Source organism: Hemitrygon akajei, chromosome 11 (assembly GCF_048418815.1).
Source record: "Hemitrygon akajei chromosome 11, sHemAka1.3, whole genome shotgun sequence".
NCBI classification, from domain to species: Eukaryota; Metazoa; Chordata; class Chondrichthyes; order Myliobatiformes; family Dasyatidae; genus Hemitrygon; species Hemitrygon akajei.
In genome coordinates, this window is record NC_133134.1 from 103076102 (window position 1) to 103100561 (window position 24460).

The 24460-nt window shown below is 41.7% G+C and overlaps 1 protein-coding gene across 4 annotated transcripts in view; it reads right to left on the reverse strand.

Moving 5' to 3' along the window:
- The window catches only part of LOC140735882 (phosphatidylinositol 4-phosphate 5-kinase type-1 alpha-like), a 94142-nt gene extending 70121 nt beyond the window's left edge, over positions 1-24021 (reverse strand). For all 4 annotated transcript variants that reach the window (XM_073061454.1, XM_073061456.1, XM_073061455.1 and 1 more), the window contains exon 1: positions 23748-24021. In XM_073061454.1, coding sequence (XP_072917555.1) covers positions 23748-23778 — 31 coding nt within the window. In that variant the 5' untranslated portion in view covers positions 23779-24021. The remainder of the gene's footprint in view (positions 1-23747) is intronic.
- Between the last annotated feature and the right edge of the window lie 439 nt (positions 24022-24460).

Genomic DNA, 24460 nt, shown 5'->3' on the forward strand with positions numbered 1-24460 from the left:
ATTGATTGCCATCAAGGTGAAGATGTTATTTCTGCACAGATTGTGCTCTTCTGGTAACGAAGTCAATGATCCAGTTGTAGAGGGAGGTAAAAAGGCCCAGGTTCTGGAGCTTTCAACCAGAACTGTGGGAATGATTTGACTGCACTTGGCCCATATGTTTCTAAGTTATGGGTTCTGAACCTTTTTTATGCCATGGATCCATAGTATTGACCGAGTGGTCTGTGGACCCTAGGTTGGGAACCCCTGCTCAGAACCTTTCCATTCATGATCCTGTCTGAATGTCTTCTAAATTTCATAATTGTACCCACCTCTACCATATCCTCTGGCAACTTGTTCCAAATATCCGACATCTTCCTACACCCAAGTTCTTTACTCTTAAACATCACTACACTGGGACAAGGATTGATTACCCACATTATCTATGCCCCTCATGATTTTATATGCTCGACACTGTCTCAGCTCATCATCCTTCATTCCAGGGCAAGCTACCCCAAACTATCTGATCTCTTCCCATAACTTAGTCACATATTTCTAATAGCACGACAACCAGAACTGCATACAATATTTTAGATGTAGTCTCACGAACTCCTTACTCAGCTGTATCATGACTTCTCATTTCTTTTACTCAGTGCCTGTCTGACGAAAGTAAACATGCCATTTCATTCACCTTCACTACCATCCATCTGTGCTGCCACTTTCAATTATTTACTTGCACCCCTAGGGCACTCTGTTCTGCAACACACCAGTCCCCAATCATTGAGCAAGCCTTGCCCTGATTTAACTTTCCAAAACGTATCCCTTCTCATCTGTTAAGTTAAACTCCATCTGCCATTCTTCAGTCCACCTGTCCTGTTGATACCTCTGGTCGCCTTAAATTTTGGTGTCATCCCCAAAATATACCTACATTCCTATCCTAATCATAAATATATGAAACATGGCAGGGTACTAAGCACCAATCCCTGTGGCACACCACAGGCTCCACATATCCAATCTGAAAATACACCTTCTGAGGTGGTGAGAGTGCAAGTGGGCAATAGTCACTGAGGCAGGGTGAGCTGCCTCAATGACCATCACTCAGCTGCACTCACTATTCTATGATGAGTGCTTTGAGGGGTTAGTCATGGTTAGAATTAGCTTCTGAATAAAGAAGGACTTGTACTTGCTGTGATTTCCCTACTGCTACAACAGGCCTACAGTTGGCTCTCCTCAGCCCCAGACCACTGGAAACAGCAATACATATATGAGAATGGCTGTTTATTGATTACATTCAAGGACATTCCCTCTTCTAATTGCTACTATCAGAGGTGGTACAGGAGCCTGAAAAGATACACAACGTTCTAGGAACAGATTCCTCCCCTCTGCCATCAGATCTCTGAAAGGACAATAAACCCATAAACTACTTATTTTTTTACAGTACTGTGCAAAAAATAAATAAGCAACCAAATGTAACACCCTGGCTCAATTATTTTTACTGCTATGCTGCTGGTATTTCATTTTAATGGTTCTGCAAAAGCAGTCTTGTTCTGCTTTTGGCCTGTTTGGGTTTGAGTTGAGATAAGAGGCTTAGGAATGTGGTGTCAGCCAGTCAGGATGGAGTAATTGGGACAATGTTCCGGAGAACGCTGGGTGGAGAAGTTTTGTGAGGGCCACTGTTATGGGTTGAGGTCCTTTTATGACGGAAGCTGGGAGAAGACAGGAGGGAAGATTCTGAGGATGTCACCCCTGTTGCACAAGGTGCTTTAGGGAGAAAGGATCAATGTTCCTGTGGGAGAGCCTATTTTTTCGAGATGGATTTCAAGTAACATTTAGAAGGTGGTGTGTGCTTTTACGCAGACTGACGGTCTGGTGAGCGAGTGACAGACAGTACAGAATGGGAAGCAACAAACATTGCCTAGAACAAGACTTGTTACCCTGAAATCAAAAGCAGAAGATTTCTAAAATTTTCACTACTAAGGATGTACAGTCAAAGAACTTGGAAAATCTCAGGATGATAAGGAGTCAGAGTTCATACAAGGGAAATGGCATTTGACAAGCGTAGCCATTTTCTTAAGGTTGTAAATGCTGGGGATATGAAGCATTTAAAGAAAACGCTGAAGATAATCTGCCTGCTGCTTCTGAAAGCAGAACTCATCACAAATGATTAAAATTTTAAACTACACTTATCTTCAATAACAGGGAAGGAGTAAAGATTAAGAGAGAGCAAAGAAGTATCTGTGTTGGGAACAATGATAATGGCAGTAGGGTTGGGAATTGTGTAACAGGTAAGTAAAATGTGAAACAAGAGAAAATCTAAAGATGCTGGAAATCCAAGTAACACACACAAAATGCTGGAGGAACTCAGCAGGTCGGGCAGCATCTATGGAAAAAAGTATAGTCGATATTTCAGGCCGAAACTCTTCGGCAGGACTGAGGAAATAAAAGCTGAGGAGTAGATTTAAAAGGTGGTGGTGGGGGGAAGCTACCAGGTGATAGGTGAAACCTGGAGGGAGAGGGATGAAGCAAAGAGCTGGGAAGTTGATTTGTGAAAGAGACAGGCCAAGGAAGAAAGCAAAAGGGGAGGGGGAGCACCAGAAGGTGATGGGAAGTGAGTGGGGGCAGGGGCTGGTGGGCATCACCGGAGGTTTGAGAATTCGATGTTCATGTCATCAGGTTGGAGGCTACCCACCATCATCTACCATGGATTACTCCCTGGGCTCCTCCTCCAGTAGTAATCACATGATATTTTTAGCTCTGTTATTTGCGAACAGGATAATTATTCACATTGAAGAACAGATGCCTGTACTGAGAGTAAACTGGAACAACTTGGCGAGAAGTAAAGCTCGTGATGGAGCTCAAGACTTCCAGATTAATGTTCCATTATGAATCATACCTCCTTTATATCCCTTGATTCATCTTTCCTATTCCCACCCCACCTGCTTTCATTTATCCATTATTTCCTCCTACATCTATTCCCACACACTAACTACCATCTGCCCATCACTACCACCCCCCCAAATCTGGTTCCACTTATTGCATGCCAGCCTGTTTTATCCCTCACTCCCACTCCCATAAGTTGGCTTCTTCCCTCTATACTCCAGTCCTGATGGAGGATGTCTACTTAAAATGTCGACCATCTCCTTGATTGCACAGATGCTGCTTGACTCAGTTTTTCCAGCAGTATTTTGGTTTACAACCAAGATGATGCCTTCCCACAGTTATTAATGCACTTGTGCTCTCAACATTTTCTTGATATCAGATGGATTAAACTGGATTGTGTGCTGATAGGGATTTCAAGAAATCAAATTTGGTTGCAAATACTTCAGCCTTGCTTTTAACAATGTATTCCACCTTGAAGATATATGATCTTGGAAAACCCCATTTCATTAGGTTGTCAAGCAAACCAGCAACTGGACCCTATCCTTGTCTTGAGTCTCGGGATCAGGGTTGCTCTGTAACTGCTTATCAATGAGAACTTTTCAATCCTTTGCATATGAAGAATTTCTGACGTACAAGTTTTCAAAACCTCTGCTTTTACAATTTCGTGACATACTTTTAAGCAATGACCCTCAATCTCCAAATTCTCCCACAAAAGGAAGCAGCTTCACATACCTTAAAGTCCACGGGAACTTACATGTATCAATCAAACCTCTTTTCAGTCTTCTCAATTGCACCAAATACTGTCCAAACCTTCTTCATAAGACAACACATCCATTACAGGCATCAATCCAGTGAACTTACTGTCAACTGCATCCAGGAACAATTATCACCCTACAACCATTCAGCTCCTGAACCAATGTAGATAACGTCACTCACAACTGAACTGATTCAACCTAAAGACTTGTTTTCAAGGGCTCATTACAACTCATGTTCTCAGCATATTTTTTTATTTGCACAATTTGGCTTCTTTTGCACATTGGTTTTATGCCAGTCATTGTTTATGTATAGTGTTTTTCATACATTCTATTGTATTTCCTTACCTGTAAAAAACAAATGCCTGGAAGAAAATGAATCTCAAGGTTGTATATGGTAACATATACATACTTCCAAAAACTTTGACTTTAATATGTCTTCTTTACCACCATCAACCTGTGCAGCCACTTTAGGGAGCCACGTACCTGGATTTTTAGATCTCTCTGTTCATTAATGCTATTAAGGATCCTACTATAAACTGTATCCTGTCCCTTTAGGTTGCATTTCACACTTGCTCAGACTAAACTCCATCTGCCACTTCTCCACCCATATCTGCAACTGATATATAATCACACTGTATCCTTTAGCAAGCTTCTATGCTTCCTTTTTCTAAGAGCTGGACAGTTGAAATAATCTAGTATAGGTGGTTATCTCAAATTGCCGAATTCATTGTTATGTACTTAGGGCTGTAATGTCAATGAAGCACATGAAGTTCACTAGAAGTTTGAAAATAAGAGACAGTGCAAAAGTTTATCACATGAAATATGATTGAGAATTGGTGGTGACATATAAACAAATTAATTTACACAAAAAAATTCTAAACGATCTTAAGTCTAACTTGTGGGGTGCTGCATAGATGTGTTGTGTTGCAAAGAGCTATTTTACAGCCCTTACCAATAATTTAAATAAGTGGTTGGTTGTAAGATCTGTTTTTGCTTTTGTTATAAAGCTAGGTGAGAAAGTGAGAATGCAGAAAATCTGAAGAGAGATGGGTTAATTTAGTTGACACAGATGTGGCAGATGGAGTGTAATGTGTGAAATAGTAATGTTATTCATTTGCGCAGAACTCTAAAAATATTCAGGCCAGATGGTAGCTGTATAGAGAGGAACAGATAAAGTTTCAAATTAATCAGAATCAGGTTTAATATCAGGAGCATGCGTCATGAAATTTGTTAACTTAACAGCAGCAGTACAATGCAATACATGATAAATAGAGAAAAAAAATATATATATTTATGAAATAGTTAAATTAAAAATAGTAGAGCAAAAACAAATAAGAAAAAAGTGAACACGAGGAAATCTGCAGATGTTGGAAATTAAAGCAACACACACAAAATGCTGGTGGAACGCAGCAGGCCAAGCAGCATCTACAGGAAGTAGTACAGTCGACGTTTCGGGCCGAGACCCTTCGTCAGGACTAACTGAAAGAAGAGATAGCAAGAGATTTGAAAGAGGGAGGTGGAGAGGGAAATCCGAAATGATAGGAGAAGACAGGAGGTGGAGGGTTGAAGCTAAGAGCTGGAAAGTTGATTGGCAAAAGGGATACACAGCTGGAGAAGGAAGAGGATCATGGGATGGGAGGCCTAGGGAGAAAAAAAGGGGGAGGGGAGCACCAGAGGGAGATGGAGCAGGCAAGGAGTGATTGTGAGGGGCAGAGAGAGAGAAAAAAAGGGGGGGGGTGGGGAAATAATAAATAAATGAGGGATGGGGTAAGAAGGAGAGGGTGCATTACAGAAGTTAGAGAAATCAATGTTCATGCCATCAGGTTGGAGACTACCCAGATGGAATATAAGGTGTTGTTCTTCCAACCTGAGTGTGACTTCATCTTGACAGTAGAGGTGGCCATGGATAGACATATCAGAATGGGAATGGGACATGGAATTAAAATGTGTGGCCACTGGGAGATCCTGCTTTCTCTGGTGAACAGAGCGTAGGTGTTCAGCGAAATGGTCTCCCGGTCTGTGTTGGGTCTCATCAATATATAGAAGGCCACACCAGCAGCACTGGATGCAGTATATCACACCAGCCGACTCACAGGTGGTGAAAAAAGTGAGGTAGTGTTCATGGACTCAATGTCCATTTAGAAATCAGATGGCAGGAGGGAAGAAGTTATTCCTGAATTGCTGAGTGTGTGCCTTCAGGCTTCTGTACCTCCTTCCTGAAGGTAACAATGAGAAGAGGACATGCCCTGGGTGCTGGGAGTCTTTATTAATGGCCGCTGCCTCTCTGAGGCACCGCTTCTTGAAGATGTCTTGGATACTACGGCGGCTAGTACCCATGATGGTGCATGAACTTAAAATTTTAAGTTCTCAGAAATTGTTATCAATCCAAAATGATCCGTTTTTTTTTCTTACCCCAAGCACATACATTTATTTAAAAGGTGTGCACAAGACATTTTCCTAGGATTTGGCAGAGGACAGAAAGGATGAATGAATGAAATAAGCTTTAGCTTAAACTACCGAGATAAATTATATAAAGGAACAGCCATGATTGAACAGAATGGAGTGGCCTACTAGTGTTATCTTCTACCTCTCCATCTCTTTGACACACATTAATGGCTAATGAGGTAGATACTGAGAAGCTGCTTTCTTGACTACAGATTTTAAAGCACAAATTCCATAGATATTGAAAATCCACAGCAAGACACACAAAATGCTGGGAGAACTCAGATGATCAGGGAGCAACTATGGAGAGGAATAAACAGTTGACGTTTCTGGCCTAATGAAGGGTCTTGGCCCAAACATCGACTGTTTACTCATATCTATAGATGCTGCCTGACCAGCATTGTGTGCGGGTTACTACGAAACCTAGAACCAAATTACTTAAAAATTTGAAAATTAGGTGGTTGACCTAAAGAAATGACAAATGCCTTTTAAATACTTAAATGATTAATTGGTTCAATATCTTCTACTCTTATGGCCAATGCACATCTGTGGTAGAAGTTTTAAGCAGTATTTTACACAATTCTAAATTTAATTTAAAGCAAAGGGGATATTCTCAGTATTCTGATCAATATTTATTACTAACCCCATTTCCAGAAAAGTTGGGATATTTTCCAAAATGCAATAAAAACAAAAATCTGTGATATGTTAATTCACGTGAACCTTTATTTAACTGACAAAAGTACAAAGAAAAGATTTTCAATAGTTTTACTGACCAACTTAATTGTATTTTGTAAACATACACAAATTTAGAATTTGATGGCTGCAACACACTCAACAAAAGTTGGGACAGAGGCATGTTTACCATTGTGTTACATCACCTTTCCCTTTAATAACACTTTTTAATCATTTTGGAACTGAGGAAACTAATTGTAGTAGATTTGCAATTGGAAATTTTGTCCATTCTTGCTTGATACAAGACTTCAGCTGCTCAACAGTCCGTGGTCTCCGTTGTCTGATTCTCCTCTTCATGATGTGCCATACATTTTCAATAGGAGATAGATCTGGACTGGCAGCAGGCCAGTCAAGCACACGCACTCTGTGTCTACAAAGCCACGCTATTGTAGCCCGTGCAGAATGTGGTCTGGCATTGTCCTGCTGAAATAAGCATGGACATCCCGGGAAGAGACGTCGCCTTGATGGCAACATATGTCTCTCTAAAATCCTAATATACGCCTCAGAGTCAATGGTACCTTCATATACATGCAACTCACCCATGCCGTGGGCACTGATGCACCCCCATACCATCACAGATGCTGGCTTTTCACCTTTCACTGATAACAATCAGGATGGTCGTTTTCATCTTTGGCACGGAGAACTCAATGCCCATTTTTTCCGAAAACTATCTGAAATGTGGACTCATCTGACCACAGCACATGGTTCCACAGTCTTTTGGTCCATCTGAGATGAGCTCGGGCCCAGAGAACTCGCCGGTGTTTCTGCAAAGAGTTGATGTATGGCTTCCTCCTTGCGTAATACAGTTTCAAGTTGCATTTCCGGATGCAGCGACGGACTGTGTTAAGTGACAATGGTTTTCTGAAGTACTCCCGAGCCCGGGTGGCTATAATTGTCACAGTAGCATGACGGTTTCTTGGGCAGTGCCGCCTGAGGGCTAGAAGATCACACGCATTCAACAGTGGTTTCTGACCTTGCCCTTTACGCACTGAGATGTCTCTGAATAGTCTGAATCTTTTCACAATATTATGTACTGTAGATGTTGAAAGACCTAAATTCTCTGCAATCATGCGTTGGGAAATGTTCCTTTTGAACTGACTAACAATTCTCTCACGAATTTTGGCACAAAGGGGTGAGCCATGACCCATCCTTGCTTGGAAAGACTGAGCCTTTGATGGACGCTACTTTTATACCCAGTCATGATACCTCACCTGCTACCAATTACACTGCTTAATGTGGAGTCTTCCGAACCAGTGTTACTTGAATATTCTGTGCACTTTTCAATCTTATTTTAACTCTGTCCCAACTTTTGTTGAGTGTGTTGCAACCATCAAATTTTATATTTGTGTATACTTACAAAATACAATTGGTCAGTAAAACTATTGAAAATCTTTTCTTTGTACTTTTGTCAGTTAAATAAAGGTTCACGTGAATTAACATTTCACAGATTTTTGTTTTTATTGCATTTTGAAAAATATCCCAACTTTTCTGGAAATGGGGTTTGTATTTAACCCGACATTAACTAAAACTGACATTCTTTATGTTGTACTCCAACTAGTTCCTGTATTTGCAACATTACAAAAGTGAATAAGCTTGAAAAGTTACTACCTTGCTTGTTTTGTAACATCCTGAAGTATGTTGTGGAAATACAAGTCTATTAATTATAGGTTACGCACCAAGAGGCAGTTAACAAGAAACTGTGCCCACCCAATTCCACTTTTGTATGTCAAACCTGTTTCAGTCATTCTCAACTCCTAGAACAATTGCTCCCCACACCCAACCAAGTCTGTATTGCTATTGTTGAAAGCAAATCTAATTAACGTCTTCATCTTAAGCAATATGTTTACACAGCAATTGTAGCATTTCAATTCTTAGCTGAAATAAAAACAATTCTGAATGTCTTTTCCCCCCACTTACAGCACCCATATTTCTATAATATCTCACCAGTTCTCAACATCCTACTGTGACCTGCCCCAGTTTGTTCAGATGAAATTGACCTGTATCTATTTCTGCACCAGAACCAAAAATACAGATGACAACTTGGTGAGCCGGAAGTCAAGAAACAGAGAAAGACACAAGGTCTCCAATCTAATATCCAATACCCTATCCTCCTGAGTCAATGTGAGTAAGTAACTATGGCAAACATTTATTGTTCCATTCAAAGCTAAAATAAACTTTGTATGTGGAAGATTAACTGTACTTCTTGCTCTATGAGTTTGGATACCAAGGTACTTATTAGCTGAGGGCAATTTAGGATGTCCTAATTGTTCCCCTCTTGGCCAAAGAAAAAAACTTTCTGAAGTGCAGTCACTAAAAGTTAAGTTAGACCTGGCAGCCTGCATATTGATCTTTTTTCCAGGGTAGGACACCCATTCTCTACTGGTTTTAAGGGCAGAGAGACATGTGGTCACCAGGACGAGACAGGAACCTGCAACTAAGAATGACATTTTCATTTTCTATTTATATACTCCCCCACCCTAGCACGAAGACTAATGGCTGCTGCTGCATTTTCACTCCTCCTTCAGGATGATTTCAATACCCTTGTCATGGGACCTTACCCACTACTCTATCAACAATGCCGAAAGGGACGGAGGTCAGCTGCAGAAAGCACACAACTGGTTAGTTTTCAGCACGAGTTTTGATTAATACAGAAGCTAGCCATCATTCTAAATGGTTCATGCTCACATGCAACCCTTCAACACTTCTTAATTTAGCATACCCTCTTAAATTAACCTCTGCTAAGGCCACAGCAACACCATATGTACAAAGGTCCACATTCTCACCAGTGACTAGAAAAACCAGGATCTTTCCTGATACGTTAATTATAATTAATCAATAAAGCACTTAGTTTTAGTTTGTTTAATCTATCCCATCACAATTCTTCACATTAATCTAAGCCACCAGTTAACAATAAACAAATAATTAAATTTAGGAACCAGACACAGGGTGAAAAAGGGACAAAATTAAAACTACAGACAAATGGATGCAGAGTGAATGGAAGTGTTCAGCAACAGGAAGAGACATCAGCCAGAGAAATATATCCTTGGAAATGGTCCTTGCATCTCCTGTCATCATACTGATGAAGTAGAGAGCCTTATCAATCGACAGGTGTGGATGTAAAAAGAACAAATCTGAGACATTTCTGTCATTCGGTTAAGAGGATGACATGCAATATATTCAGGATGAAGTAGTAGCCTAGTGTGGTAGTCAATGTCAATGTGAGGAGCTTAAAGGGAGGATAGATACAGTATCAATGGGCAAGGACACAGCAGATAGATTATACGGGAAAAATGCAATGTCACCCAGTTTGCTCTGAAAGTAAAAAAAAACAGAACTAAAAGGTGCTGGTATACTGAGAAACTCATGTCTTGGTTTATAAATTACTCAAGGTTGACAGACAGGTGCAGCAAGCAAATGGAATACAAATGGTACAATAGGCTTTATTACAAAGTTAAGCATCCTGCTCCAATAATATGCAACATCAGAACACATCTGGAATAGAGTGTCCAAAGTTGGTCTCCCCACCAAAGCAGATACACTTAACTTCACATAAAAGCATTGTATTTAAATTTATCAGATCGTTACTGGAATAGGAGGAACTGCTGGAAGACTCAACCTATACCTTTGAGTTTATGAAAACAGGAGGCGATAACATTAAAATATATATTCAGTCCTCGTTATCCACGAAGGACTTTGATCATCTGCTACGTAAAAGGATTTACATGTGAGATCACATGCTCCCTAATCTTAGGGCTGGAAGCTGTGAACACTGATGGTACTGGGAGTGAGAATTTCTATAAAGCACATTAATGATATCTGTAAATCAAAGGCTTCTCAAATCCCACAGGACCAATTCATTCCTGTACAAATTGTCACTGCTCATTTACTCTTGGAGTTGAAGCCAAGACACTGTGACTGTCACTCAGAAATCAATCATACTCACACCTACCTATCTAGGTCTGCTCCAAATGCGGGAGGCTAGACACATGATCCTGTTTTCTGAGGAATCTCAGGCAGAAGTCACACTAATCCACCCACACCACAGTAGATTTCACTGTATATTATATGTTTACTGATATTCCCAGTCATATATGGGACATCTGGAGTAAACTGAGCAGATAATGGGGTCTCTGAATGTATGTATAATTGATATACAGCATGCCAAACTGGAACAAAGATATTTTCCATAGCTGGCTGTTCAGAACTACAAGGCTGGAATCTAGAATTCTCTACCTAATGAGCTGTGGAGGCCTAGTCATTTAGAATGATCACATTCATGGATGTTATGGAACCAAGGAACGCAGGCTTAGTGAAGGAAAATGACACTGAGGTAGATCAGCCACAATCTTATTCACTGACAGAGCAGACCAAGGAGCTGAATACCTATTCACCTTTCTGTGTGCCCTCACAGATGGTTACAAGAGCTGGTCAAACTGACAGAACAGGCCATCATTTCTTACAGAAAACAGGATGGCAAGAGGCATAGTCAAAGTTGCCATGGAATAAATGAACATTAATTATTAATACTTCCTAAGATGGAAATATTATTTGATGGAAAGGGTAATATTATCGACCCGAAATGTTGACCGCACATTTCCTTTAACAGATGTTGCCTGACCTGCTGAGTTCCTTCAGCAAACTGGTTTTCTCCAAATTCTGCCACCTTATCTCATCTCCAAAACAAAAGAGAATGCCAGAGATAGACTGCCAAAGGGAGAACAAGGCAGACGTAGATAGGGAAGATAAAGAAAATTGAGCTCCTAAAAAGAGTATCTAGCAATGGAGTCAGTGATGTACTGGAAGAGATCAGTGTAGGGGCCTGACATACTGATTGACACACCCCATGAAGATAAAGGTTGATATGGGGTCCCGCAGCTACACTCTTGATTTGAAATTAATCCATGTAGTTAAGAAAAATGTACACCACTTCAGGCAAACAAAAGATGGTGCTTAAGTCTTCTGTTTATCATAGGAAGGGATGTAAAGGGACTGGAAACTCACAGTAAAAATAAGCCACGTGGGACCAGCAAACTGCCAACAAGATGCAGACGAAGTGGGAATAGACTTACTTTCACCTGAAATGCTGTCTGTAGCATTTTTTAAAAGATAACATTAACCAAAATTAACAAAGTCGCCACATTAACTTGCACACTAGACAAACAGATTTGCTGCATGCTATCTCAGACACCAGGATGTGAGAAGATCCTTGACCAAAGGGAATCGTTGGAATGCTCAACCTAAGAGGGCACTAGGTTAGCCTCGTGCTAACGACATTGTTAGACATTGTTTCGGCTGCTTCCCTCCGGAACAATCGGTGTGGGTGGTGGTGGTGACCGTGGTTTTCAAATACAGATCTGTCCCTTGTTCTTTGGATGACTTCCATTTCCTCGATGTGTAGCCACCCGGCTAGGCATTTGATGTACATAAGCCGAGGTCTTCCTCTAGGTTTGCTCCCTTTGATCTTTCCAGAGTGTATGAGTTTTTCTAGTTTATCTTTCCGCATGATGTGTCCTAGGAATCTGAGTGGTCTTTCTCTTATTGTTGGTATGAGTGATCTAACTGCTTGGGCTCTTCTGAGAACTTCTTCATTTGATGTGTGTGTAGTCCATGATATTTTTAACATTCCCCTGTAGAACCATAATTCAGCTGCTTCTTGTCTCTTTTCCATTGCTGGGGAAGTGGTCCAGCAATCACTTCCATAAGTCAGGATAGAGTAAATGTAGCACTGCAGTATTCTGTTTTTAGTGTACATGCTCATCTTTCTGTGTTAATATGGTCTTCATTTTCTGGAAAGCTTCTTTCGCCATTGCTATTCTGTATTTGATATCTGTGTCACACCTACCATCACTTGTTATTTGGCTGCCAAGATATCTGAATTTGTTGACTTGTTTGATGTTTTGTATTTCCGATCTTGATCACACATTGTGGGATGTCTGACCATGCTTTCTGTCTTCCTGGTGTTAATTAAGAGGCCTCTGCGATTACTTTTTGCTGCCATTATGGTGAGTAGTTCTTGAAGTTTTGTTTCTCAGTCAGCCAATAGTATGATGTCATCAGCATATGTGATGTTATTTATATTATGACCTCCAATTGTGAGTCCTTTGATACTTCTCAAGATATTTTCACTATACAGGTTAAATAAGTCAGGTGAAAAGACACAACCTTGCCTGAATCCTCTCGTGATATTCACATACTCACTCACTTCTCCTTCTATTCTGATAGATGTTGTCTGGTCCAAGTACAAGTTTCTTAAGAAACATATCTTTCCCATCTATGTCAAGATCTTGAAACTTTCCCAGGACATCTTGGTGTCTGACAGTGTCAAAAGCTTTTGTATATTTAATGAAACATAGGTAGATGTCTTTTTGTACCTGGATGGCTCATTCATAGATCATCCATAGCATGAAAATTGCATTTCTAGTTCCAGTGTTTTCCATAAAGCCGCATGTTCTTTTCTGATATCTGGTTTTATAAGCATCTTACTCTCATCATGATTACTCTGAGAATAATTTTTGCCACGTGGCTCCTCAGGCTTATTGTACAATGAAACTCACATTCTGTTGTTCCCTCTTTCTTTGGAAGTGTGATGAACACTGATTTACTTAAATCATCAGTATCTCCCCATGATCATAGATTTCATTTGCTATTTCTGTTATTTTCTCTATTCCAAAATCTTCTAAGGCCGGTATCATTTCAACAGTGATGTTGCCTGGACCAGTTGATCTGTTATATTTTGTTTTATTTACGGCCGCTCGAATTTCTGATTTTAGAATATCAGATCCTTCAAGATTCTTCATGTTCAGTTTTTCTCCTCTTTGGTCTTCAAAAAGTTCTTTTATATATTCTGTCCATCTGTTTAGGATTTCCTCTTTGCTCATAATTAAGTTGCTGTCTTTTGCCTTGATGCATCCCAATTCAAGTCACTATTTGTCATTTCGACCATAACTGCTGGTGCAGTACACAGTAAAAAAGAGACACAATTTTTCAGGACCACAGTGCTACATGAAACACTGAAAACTACACTGAACTACGTAAAAACACAGAAAAAACTACACTAGACTACAGACCTACTCAGGACTGCATAAAGTGCACAAAACAATGCAGCCATTACAATAAATAATAAACAAGACAATAAGCACAGTAGAGGGCAGTAAGTTGGTGACAGTCCAGACTTTGGGTATTGAGGAGTCTGGTGGCTTGGGGGAAGAAACTGTTACATAGTCTGGTCGTGACAGCCCAAATGTTTCAGTGCTTTTCCTAGATGGCAGGAGAGAGAAGAGTTTGTATGAGGGGTGTGTGGGGTCATTCATAATGCTGTTTGCTTTGCGGATGCAGCATGTAGTGTAAATATCTGTAATGGCGGGAAGAGAAACCCCGATGATCTTCTCAGTTGGCCTCACTATCCGCTGCAGGGCCTTGCGATCCGAGATGGTGCAACTTCTGAACCAGGCAGAGATGCAGCTGCTCAGGATGCTCTCAATGCAACCTCTGTAGAATGTGATGAGGATGGAGGGTGGGAGATGGACTTTCCTCAGCCTTTGCAGAAAGTAGAGATGCCGCTGGGCTTTCTTTGCTATGGAGCTGGTGTTGGGGGACCAGGTGAGATTCTCTGCCAGGTGAACACCAACAAATTTGGTGCTCTTAACAATCTCTACCGAGGAGCCGCCGATGTTCAGTGGAGAGTGGTCACTCCATGCCCTCCTGAAGTCAACAACCATCTCTTTTGTTTTGCTCACATTCAGAGACAGGTTGATGGCTCTGCTCCACTTGCTGAGCAAGGTAATTTCCCCGTTAGCTCTTTAATCTTATTGTGCATCATTTTTGTTCCAGAGTTAATGGGTTTGTAGCATTTCTATCTCTGAGCATTTCTCATTTAGCCATCTGTCTTTAGCTTCTCTGCATTTTCTTTTTATTGTCTTATCAAGTTCTTCGCTGTCTCTTGGTTTGATGGGTGTTTTTGTTGTATCAATTGTTTTATATCTTCAGTTATCCACTTCTTCTTACTTTTCCACTCTTTTCGTGGGTTTGTTTTGGAGCTTCAATCATGGATTCCTTCAGTATGCTCCAGGAAGATTTGCCTCCTTCATCCCGCAGCAATTGAAAACTGTTTTTCACCTTGATTGTATATTCTGTTTTCAGATGAGGGTTGTTTCGTAGTTGTTGATAATCCAGTGGTTCTGATCTTTTTGGTTTCTTTAATTTTCTCATCTTTATTTTCATTTTGCAAATGACTGGTATGTGGTTGCTCCCACAGTCTGCTCCAGGGTAGCTTTTGGATTGAGTTATCTAATTTTTGAATCTCTTATTGATTGGTTTGATTTTTGTCGTTCCCATCTGGGCTTCATCATGTCCATTTCCTTCTTGGATGTTGTTTAAACCAAGTGTTGGTGATTATCTGTTTGTTTTACACCAGGATATAAGCTTTTCTCCTCTTTCATTTCTTTCTCCCAATCCCTGGTCTCCAACAATATGGTCTTCTCTTCCCTCACCAACTTTTGCATTGAAGTCACCCATGACTATGATAACTTCTTGTGATTTGCATTGTTCTAGTGCTTTGTCTAGGGAGTAGCAGAAGGCATCAATTTCTTTAAGCTTGTCGTTGTGGGTGCATATACTTGAATGATACAGATGTTGTTTTGTTGTCCTTTTAGTTTGATTAGCATCATTCTGTCTGAGATATGCCAATATCCTAGCAGGCTCCTGGATGTTTTTTTTTGTCTAAGATGACAGCAACATCCTTTTCATGCTTATCTCCTCCAGGGTATATCATCCTGGGTATGAGGATAAACTACATCTGGCTGTGAAGCATTTGCTTTGGGTAACGAGGTTACCATTAATCACAGCTACGTCCAGGTCACCCTTATGCAAGGTGTAGCACCTGTCAGCCTCCCTTCTTGGGTTACAGTGAAGCCACGGAATCCAGGTGGTGGATGAAGCAGAAGGCAAGTTGTGAGTAACACAATCAATGGTTCCTGCTTCTCAGACGCTGAGCAGAAGATCCTTTTAATACAACAATGGTCAGGGTCACCCATCCTGTAAAGACACCGCATCTGAAGCAAGCATGGGGAAGCTACTTCTTGTATTTCATCTCTAGTACAACCACAGTTAATACATACACAAACGTAAAAGACAACAGCGTAAATGGGAGCCAACTACCAAATAGTGTGGACACCTCACTCGGTACGGGATATCATATAAACAGACAGGTAAGCCCGGATCATCATATCACTACTGTCTGCAAGAACAAGAGACTGCGAATTGCCACTTGGAATGTATGAACCCGGCACCAAGCTGGTAAGCTAGAAAACAATTTGGTATACCTATACAAAATCTCCTCTCAATCTTCTATGCTCCAAGAAATAAAACCCTAACCTATTCAATCTTTCCTTACAACTCAGACCCTCAAGTCATGGCAACATTCTTATAAATTTTCTCTGCATTCTTTCAATCTTATTTGCAGTGGGAGATAAGGAGTGGGAGAGCTATAGTGATAAGGGATTCAATTGTAAGGGGAATTTGATTGCAAGGGGAGAGCTATAGTGATAGGGGATTCGATTGTAAGGGGAATAGATAGGCGTTTCTGCGGCTGCAAATGAGACTCCAGGATGGTATGTTGCCTCCCCGGTGCAAGGGTCAAGGATGTCTCTGAGCGGCTGCAGGACATTCTGGAATGGGAGGGTGAACAGCCAGTGGTCGTGGTGCACATAGGTACCAACGATATAGGTAAAAAAACAGGATGAGGTCCTACAAGGTGAATTTAGGGAGTTAGGAGATAAACTAAAAAGTAGGACCACAAAGGTAATAATCTCTGGATTACTACCAGTGCCACGTGCTAGTCAGAATAGAAATAGAAGGATATTTCAGATGAATACATGGCTTGAAAAATGGTGCAAGGGGGAGGGATTCAAATTTCTGGGGCATTGGAACCAGTTCTGGGGGAGTTGGGACCGGTATAAACAGGACGGTCTGCACCTGGGCTGGACTGGAACCAATGTCCTAGGGGGAGCATTTGCTACTGCTGTTCAGGAGGATTTAAACTAATGTGGCAGGGGGATGGGAACAAGGGCAGAGAGACAGAGGGATGTAAAATGAGGGTAGAAGCAAAAAGTAGTAAGGTGAAAAGTAAAAGTGACAGGCAGGCAAATCCAGGGCAAAAATCAAAAAGGACTACTTTTCAACATAATTGTATAAGGGCTAAGAATGTTGTAAAAACAAGCCTGAAGGCTTTGTGTGTCAATGCGAGGAGCATTCGTAACAAGGTGGATGAACTGAATGTGCAGATAGTTATTAATGAATATGATATAGTTGGGATCACAGAGACATGGCTCCAGGGTGACCAAGGATGGGAGCTCAACATCCAGGGATATTCAATATTCAGGAAAGAAAAGGAGGTGGGGTAGCATTGCTGGTTAGAGAGGAGATTAACGCAATAGAAAGGAAGGACATTAGCCTGGAGGATGTGGAATTGATATGGGTAGAGCTGCATAACACTAAGGGGCAGAAAACGCTGGTGGGAGTTGTGTACAGGCCACCTAACAGCAGTAGTGAGGTTGGGGATGGCATTAAACAGGAAATTAGAAATGTGTGCAATAAAGGAACAGTAGTTATAATGGGTGACTTCAATCTACATATACATTGGGTGAACCAAATTGGTAAGGGTGCTGAGGAAGAGGATTTCTTGGAATGTATGCAGGATGGTTTTCTGAACCAACATGTCAAGGAACCAACTGGAGAGCAGGCCATTCTAGATTGGGTATTGAGCAATGAGGAAGGATTAGTTACCAATCTTGTGGTGCGAGGCCCCTTGGGTAAGAGTGACCATAATATGGTGGAATTCTTCATTAAGACGGAGAGTGACATAGTTAATTCAGAAACAAAAGTTCTGAACTTAAAGAAGGGTAACTTTGAAGGTATGAGATGTGAATTAGCCAAGATAGTCTGGCAAATGATACTTAAAAGGTTGACGGTGGACATGCAATGGCAAGTACTTAAAGATTGCATGGATGAACTACAACAATTGTTCATCCCAGTTTGGCAAAAGAATAAACCAGGAAAGGTAGTGCACCCATGGCTGACAAAGGAAATTAGGGATAGTATCAAGTCCAAAGAAGAAACATATAAATTAGCAAAAAAAAGCGGCACACCTGAGGACTGGGAGAAATTCAGAGACCAGCAGAGGAGGACAAAGGGCTTAATTAGGAAAGGGAAAAAAAGATTATGAGAGAAAGCTGGCAGGGAACATAAAAACTGACTGTAAAAGCTTTTATAGATATGTGAAAAGAAAAAGATTGGTCAAGACAAATGTAGGTCCCTTACAGTCAGAAACAGGTGAATTGATCATCGGGAACAAGGACATGACAGACCAGTTGAATAACTACTTTGGTTCTGTCTTCACTAAGGAGGACATAAATAATCTTTCGGAAATAGTAGGGGACCGAGGGTCTAGTAAGATGGAGGAACTGAGGGAAATACAAGTTAGTAGGGAAGTGGTGTTAGGTAAATTGAAGGGATTAAAGGCAGATAAATCCCCAGGGCCAGATGGTCTGCATCCCAGAGTGCTTAAGGAAAGAGCCCAAGAAATAGTGGATGCATTAGTGATAATTTTTCAAAACTCCTTAGATTCTGGATTAGTTCCTGAGGATTGGAAGGTGGCTAATGTAACCCCACTTTTTAAAAAAGGAGGGAGAAAAACCAGGGAATTATAGACCGGTGAGTCTGACATCGGTGGTGGGGAAAATGCTAGAGTTGGTTATCAAAGATGTGATAACAGCGTATTTGGAAAGAGATGAAATCATCGGACAAAGTCAACATGGATTTGTGAAAGGAAAATCATGTCTGATGAATCTTATAGAATTTTTTGAAGATGTAACTAGTATAGTGGATAGGGGAGAGCCACTGGATGTGGTATATTTAGATTTTCAAAAGGCTTTTGACAAGGTCCCACACAGGAGATTAGTGTGCAAACTTAAAGCACACTGTATTGGGGGTATGGTATTGATGTGGATAGAGAATTGGTTGGCAGACAGGAAGCAAAGAGTGGGAGTAAACGGGACCTTTTCAGAATGGCAGGCAGTGACTAATGGGGTACCGCAAGGCTCAGTGCTGGGACCCCAGTTGTTCACAATATATATTAATGATTTAGACGAGGGAATTAAATGCAACATCTCCAAGTTTGCAGATGACACGAAGCTGGGCGGCGGTGTTAGCTGTGAGGAGGATGCTAAGAGGATACAGGGTGACTTGGATAGGTTAGGTGAGTGGGCAAATTCATGGCAGATGCAATTTAATGTGGATAAATGTGAGGTTATCCACTTTGGTTGCAAGAACAGGAAAACAGATTATTATCTGAATGGTGGCCGATTAGGAAAAGCGGAGGTGCAACGAGACCTGGGTGTCATTGTACACCAGTCATTGAAGGTGGGCATGCAGGTACAGCAGGCGGTGAAAAAGGCAAATGGTATGTTGGCATTAATAGCAAAAGGATTTGAGTACAGGAGCAGGGAGGTTCTACTGCAGTTGTACAAGGCCTTGGTGAGACTGCACCTAGAGTATTGTGTGCAGTTTTGGTCCCCTAATCTGAGGAAAGACATTCTTGTACAAAGAAGGTTCACCAGATTGATTCCTGGGATGGCAGGACTTTCATATGAAGAAAGACTGGATCGACTAGGCTTATACTCACTGGAATTTAGAAGATTGAAGGGGATCTTATTGAAACGTATAAAATTCTAAAGGGATTGGACAGGCTAGATGCAGGAAGTTTGTTTCTGATGTTGGGGAAGTCCAGAATGAGGGGTCACAGTTTAAGGATAAAGGGGAAGCCTTTTAGGACCGAGATGAGGAAAAACTTCTTCACACAGAGTGGTGAATCTGTGGAATTCTCTGCCACAGGAAACAGTTGAGGCCAGTTCATTGGCTATATTTAAGAGGAAGTTGGATATGGCCCTTGTGGCTAAAGGGATCGGGGGTATGAAGAGAAAGCAGGTACAGGGTTCTGAGTTGGATGATCAGCCATGATCATACTGAATGGCGGTGCAGGTTCAAAGGGCCGAATGCCCTACTCCTGCACCTATTTTCTATGTTTCTATATCTCTCCTACAGGTAGGTGACCAAACCTGCACAAGACTCCAAATTAGGCCCAACAACATCATTTACAATTTCAACTTAACATCCCAACTTCTGCACTCAATACATTTTATTTACAAAGACCAATGTGGCAAAAGCATTCTCTATGACCCCCATCTACCAGTGACGCCACTTTCAAGAAATTATGGATTAATATTCCCAGATCCCTCTGTTCTACCACTCTCCTCAATGTCTTACTACTCACCGTGTACAACCTACCCTGGTTTATTCAGAGCAACACCTCACACTTGTTTGCATTAATTCCAAGTGTCATTTTCAACCCAACTTTTCCAGATCCCACTTCAGGCAGTCTTCCTCACTGTCCATTACATGACCAGTCTTGATGCCATTGCAAATTTGCTGATCCAGTTTAGCACATCATCCAGATTATTGATATAGATGACAACAACAGACCCAGATTTGATCCCTGCTGCACACTAGTCACAGACCTCCAGAGAAGAAGCTATCTACTACCACTCTCTCAAAATGCTGGTGGAACACAGCAGGCCAGGCAGCATCTATAGGGAGAAGCGCTGTCGACGTTTCGGGCCGAGCCCCTTCCCCTTCATCAGTCATTTCTGTACTAGTTTCCCACAGGGTCAGAGGGAACACCTTGTCAGGCCCTGGAGATTTATCCACTAATTTGCCTCAAGACAGCAACACCACCTCCTCTGTAATCTGTATGACCTTGCTGCCATATTGTTTCACATCTACAGACTGTGTCTGTCTCCCGATTAAATACTGTTGCAAAAAATCCATTTAAGATCTCCCCTATCTCTTTTGGCTCTACGCATAAGTTACCACTTTGATCTTCCAGAGGACCAATTTTGTCCCTTGGTATCCTTTTATTCTTCTTCTAGCCCTCCTGATTTCCATCTTGTGTTCTCTTGCATTTCTTGTACTCAAGTACCTCATTTGCTCCTGCCTGCCTATACCTGCTATGTATCTTTTTTTTCTTAACCAGGGCCTCAATATCTCTCGAAGTCCAAGGTTCCCTAAACCTGTTAGCCTTGCCTTTTATTCTGACAGGAATACACAAACTCTATACTCTCAAAATTTCACATCTTTTCTGATATCAACAAAATTAGTCTTTCACCAATTTAGAGTCTCAACCAAAGGACCTGACCTATCCTTTTCCCTAATTATTTTGAAACTAATGGCATCATGATCACTTGATGCAAAGTGTTCCCCTACACAAGCTTCTGTCATCTGTCTCACTAGAACTAGTATTGTACACTCTCTTGTTAGGACTTGTATGTATTGATTAAACAAACCCTCCTGAGCACATTTGACAAACTCTTTCCCATCCAACCCTTTTACAGTATGGGAGTCCCAGCCAATACGTGGAAAGTAAAAATCACTTATCACAACCTTATGTTTCTTGCAACAGTCTATGGTTGAGCACTGTTGCGACATTTTCCAACTAACAGTGCCACCCCTCCCCCTTTAATCCCTCCCACTATCACGTCTAAGACAATGGAACCCCAGAACATTGAGCTGCCAGTTTTGTTCTTCCTCCAACAAAGTACACTAATGGCTACAATATCTTAATTCAACATGCTGATGCATGCCTTGAGATCTTCTGCCTTTTCTACAATACTTCTTGCATTGAAATATACACAACATTAGTCCCACCTTTCTCGACCTTTTTGATTCTTGACTGCATGTAGGCTTAACAAGATCTTTCACCACAACCACTCCATTAGTTCAGGTGTTCTGATTCCCAAACCCATACAGCACTAGCAAATGTTCCCACTCGGAGGATATCAGCCTCTTTCCAGTTCAATGTCAGAGAATGCTCGCAGTATACAACCTGAAATCCTTTCTCTTTGCAGACATCCATGAAAGAGATTTAAAAAAAACCCCAAAGAATGAATGACAGAAGAATGTTAGAACCTCAAAGCCCCCTCCCCCTCCCACGCAAAAACAGCTGCAAAACATCAACCTTCACACCCTCGCGTTTTCCAACAAAAAGCATCGGGCCTCCCCCCACCCACCCCAGCAATAACAAGCCCCCGGAGACCATCAGAACTACTGTCCATCCCAACACTTCGATATCTCAACAGCTCTTCTCCTACTAACGAGGGAAAGAGATATTGCTCTTGCCACAGCAAGAGGCCAACAGCTTGCTGTTTCCATGTTACAATCTGCAGCTTCGCTTATTTTGAGTTCCCCCTTCTGTATGGATCCCATATTCCCTGGAAGAGAGCCCAATGATCCAATAACCTGAAGCCCTCCCTCCTGCACCACTTCCTTGGCAACATGTTAAACTGTATTATCTTCCAATTTCTGGGCTCACTGTGATGTGGTATTGGGAGCAGTCTTGAAATCACAAGCCTGGAGGTGCTAACTTAAAGGACAGGACCTAACTCCCCTGAACTCACTTTGCAGGACCTCATAACCCTTCCTACCTGTGTCACTGGTAGTGATGCAGACCATAACTTCTGGGAGCTCATCCTCCTACTTATGAATAAACGTTCCAGTAAGAATAAACCCAATATACAACTCCATCTCTCTATAGGTAAAAACATCATAGTGAACCTCTTCTGCACTCTTTCCATTGAACCACAATCTTCCTTCAGTGTAGTGACCAGAAATGTATGCAACAATGCAAGCGTGGTCTAACCAATGTTATGTAGTGCTTCAACATTGCATCCCAACTCTCAGTCTATAAAGGCAAACATACCAAATGTTTGCTTCACTACCCTATTCACCTGTATTGTCACTTTCAGTGAGATATGGACTTGCACCAATTTCTCTATTACATCAGTACTGCACCTTGGCCCTGGAGCTATGCAGCTTCCTTTGACCGAACTATGTACAATAATTAAACTCCATACATCCTACTAAAATCTCACCTGCTAATCTAATTACCTTACACCTCTGGATTAAACTGTATCTGCCGCTTTTCCACCTAACTCTCTAGTTGATCTGTACCTACTGTATCTTTACTTCACTAACTATAATCTTTTGGTTCATATAATTTTAGTACAATTACTAGTGCTAAAACAAGAAAACAGCTCAACATATTCAAATACACCTGTAATACATGGAGTTAAACAAAGGCTTCCTGTTGGAATGTGACCCTAATATGCCAGAAGAGTTGTTTCTTTTCCCTTGAGGCATGGTGGAGATTCAGCTACAGGAACACTTCTCTTATATAGCTAATTACCTCTTGGAAATTCATGTCAAACCTGGTATTTTTGTTACTGGAGCTTGAGTGGTTATTCACCAGTGTAAAGATCATTTTGTAGAAATGATGTTGGCATCTCTCTTAAGCTTTACAATATCAGATATAGGTAGTAGCTGAAGGACATCATATGGCAGAAATCATTACTGCCTGGTAAACCCTAAGTTTTATATATAAAAAATAACTTGGCACGACTATCAAACAACATTCATTTTCATCCAGCATTGCCCAGCTGTGGCTCATGACATGCGAGAATGCAGTTAGTAGAGAAGCTTTCTTCCAACAATTTTGAGGTACATCCCATCATATCCACCCACCCTGCCCCAAATCCTCAACTCTACTCCCACTCCACTCATTTCCCCCGTACCCCCTCCTAACTCTACGCCAACTCCAAATAATTCCCCTTTATCCCCTCCTCACTCTCCCCCACCCAATTCCCCCGACTCCCTCCTCACTCTCCCTTCCACTCCACTCAATTCCCCCGTACTCCCTCCTCACTCTTCTCCCACTCCACTCAATTCCCCCTTACTCCCTCCTCACTCTTAACTCCCACTCCACTCACTTTCCCCTACTCCACTCATTTCCTCCTCACTCTTCCCCCACTTCACTCATTTCCCCCTTACCTCCTCACTCCCCCTTCCCTCACTAACCTGCCGCTGCGCCGCTCCCCTCCGCCGCCATCTTGCGCCAAGGCCCAGACGCCGACTCCGAGACCGCACTCTACATGAGTTGCGCCATAGGCGCCCACCCACTAGCAGTAGAAGGGATCAACCGTGGATGAGAGATCGTTTTCTGGTGAGCTCCGGTAATGGATTGCAGCAAAGTGGCGTTGGACTCGGACCCCAGGCGGCCGCCTACTCAGCTGCCTCTCCCAGACACCACCATAGAACCATCACGCATGCTCCGACTCCACAGAAGCCGGTTCTGCCGGCACGCCAACACTGCGCATGCTACTAGCTACTGTTCACATGATCACAGTCAAGGCCGGCCGTTTAAAAATCGCCTACTGCGCATGCTCCACCATCCAAAGCAACAAAACTCCGCCTTTTCCCTCAGACGCCAGCGCTGCCCTGCTGAGTGGGCAGGGCTTTGTCCAGCAGAATGGACAAAACGTAATCAGTGAGGGATGTTGCGGAGTGACGCCCTTGTTCCACAAGAAAGCGTCAAAACATACACAGTGGATGTTCAGTGACATCATTATGGCTGGCGACCGCCTTAGCACATCCTTGGGGAAAGTTCAACTGAACAAGCTAAGTAATATAATGAAGTCTTGCGACAAGAATTTAGGGAGCTAAATGGCAGATTGAGGGGCAGGACCACTTAAAGATTCAAGATTGTTTATTGTTATTTCCTGTCCACAAAT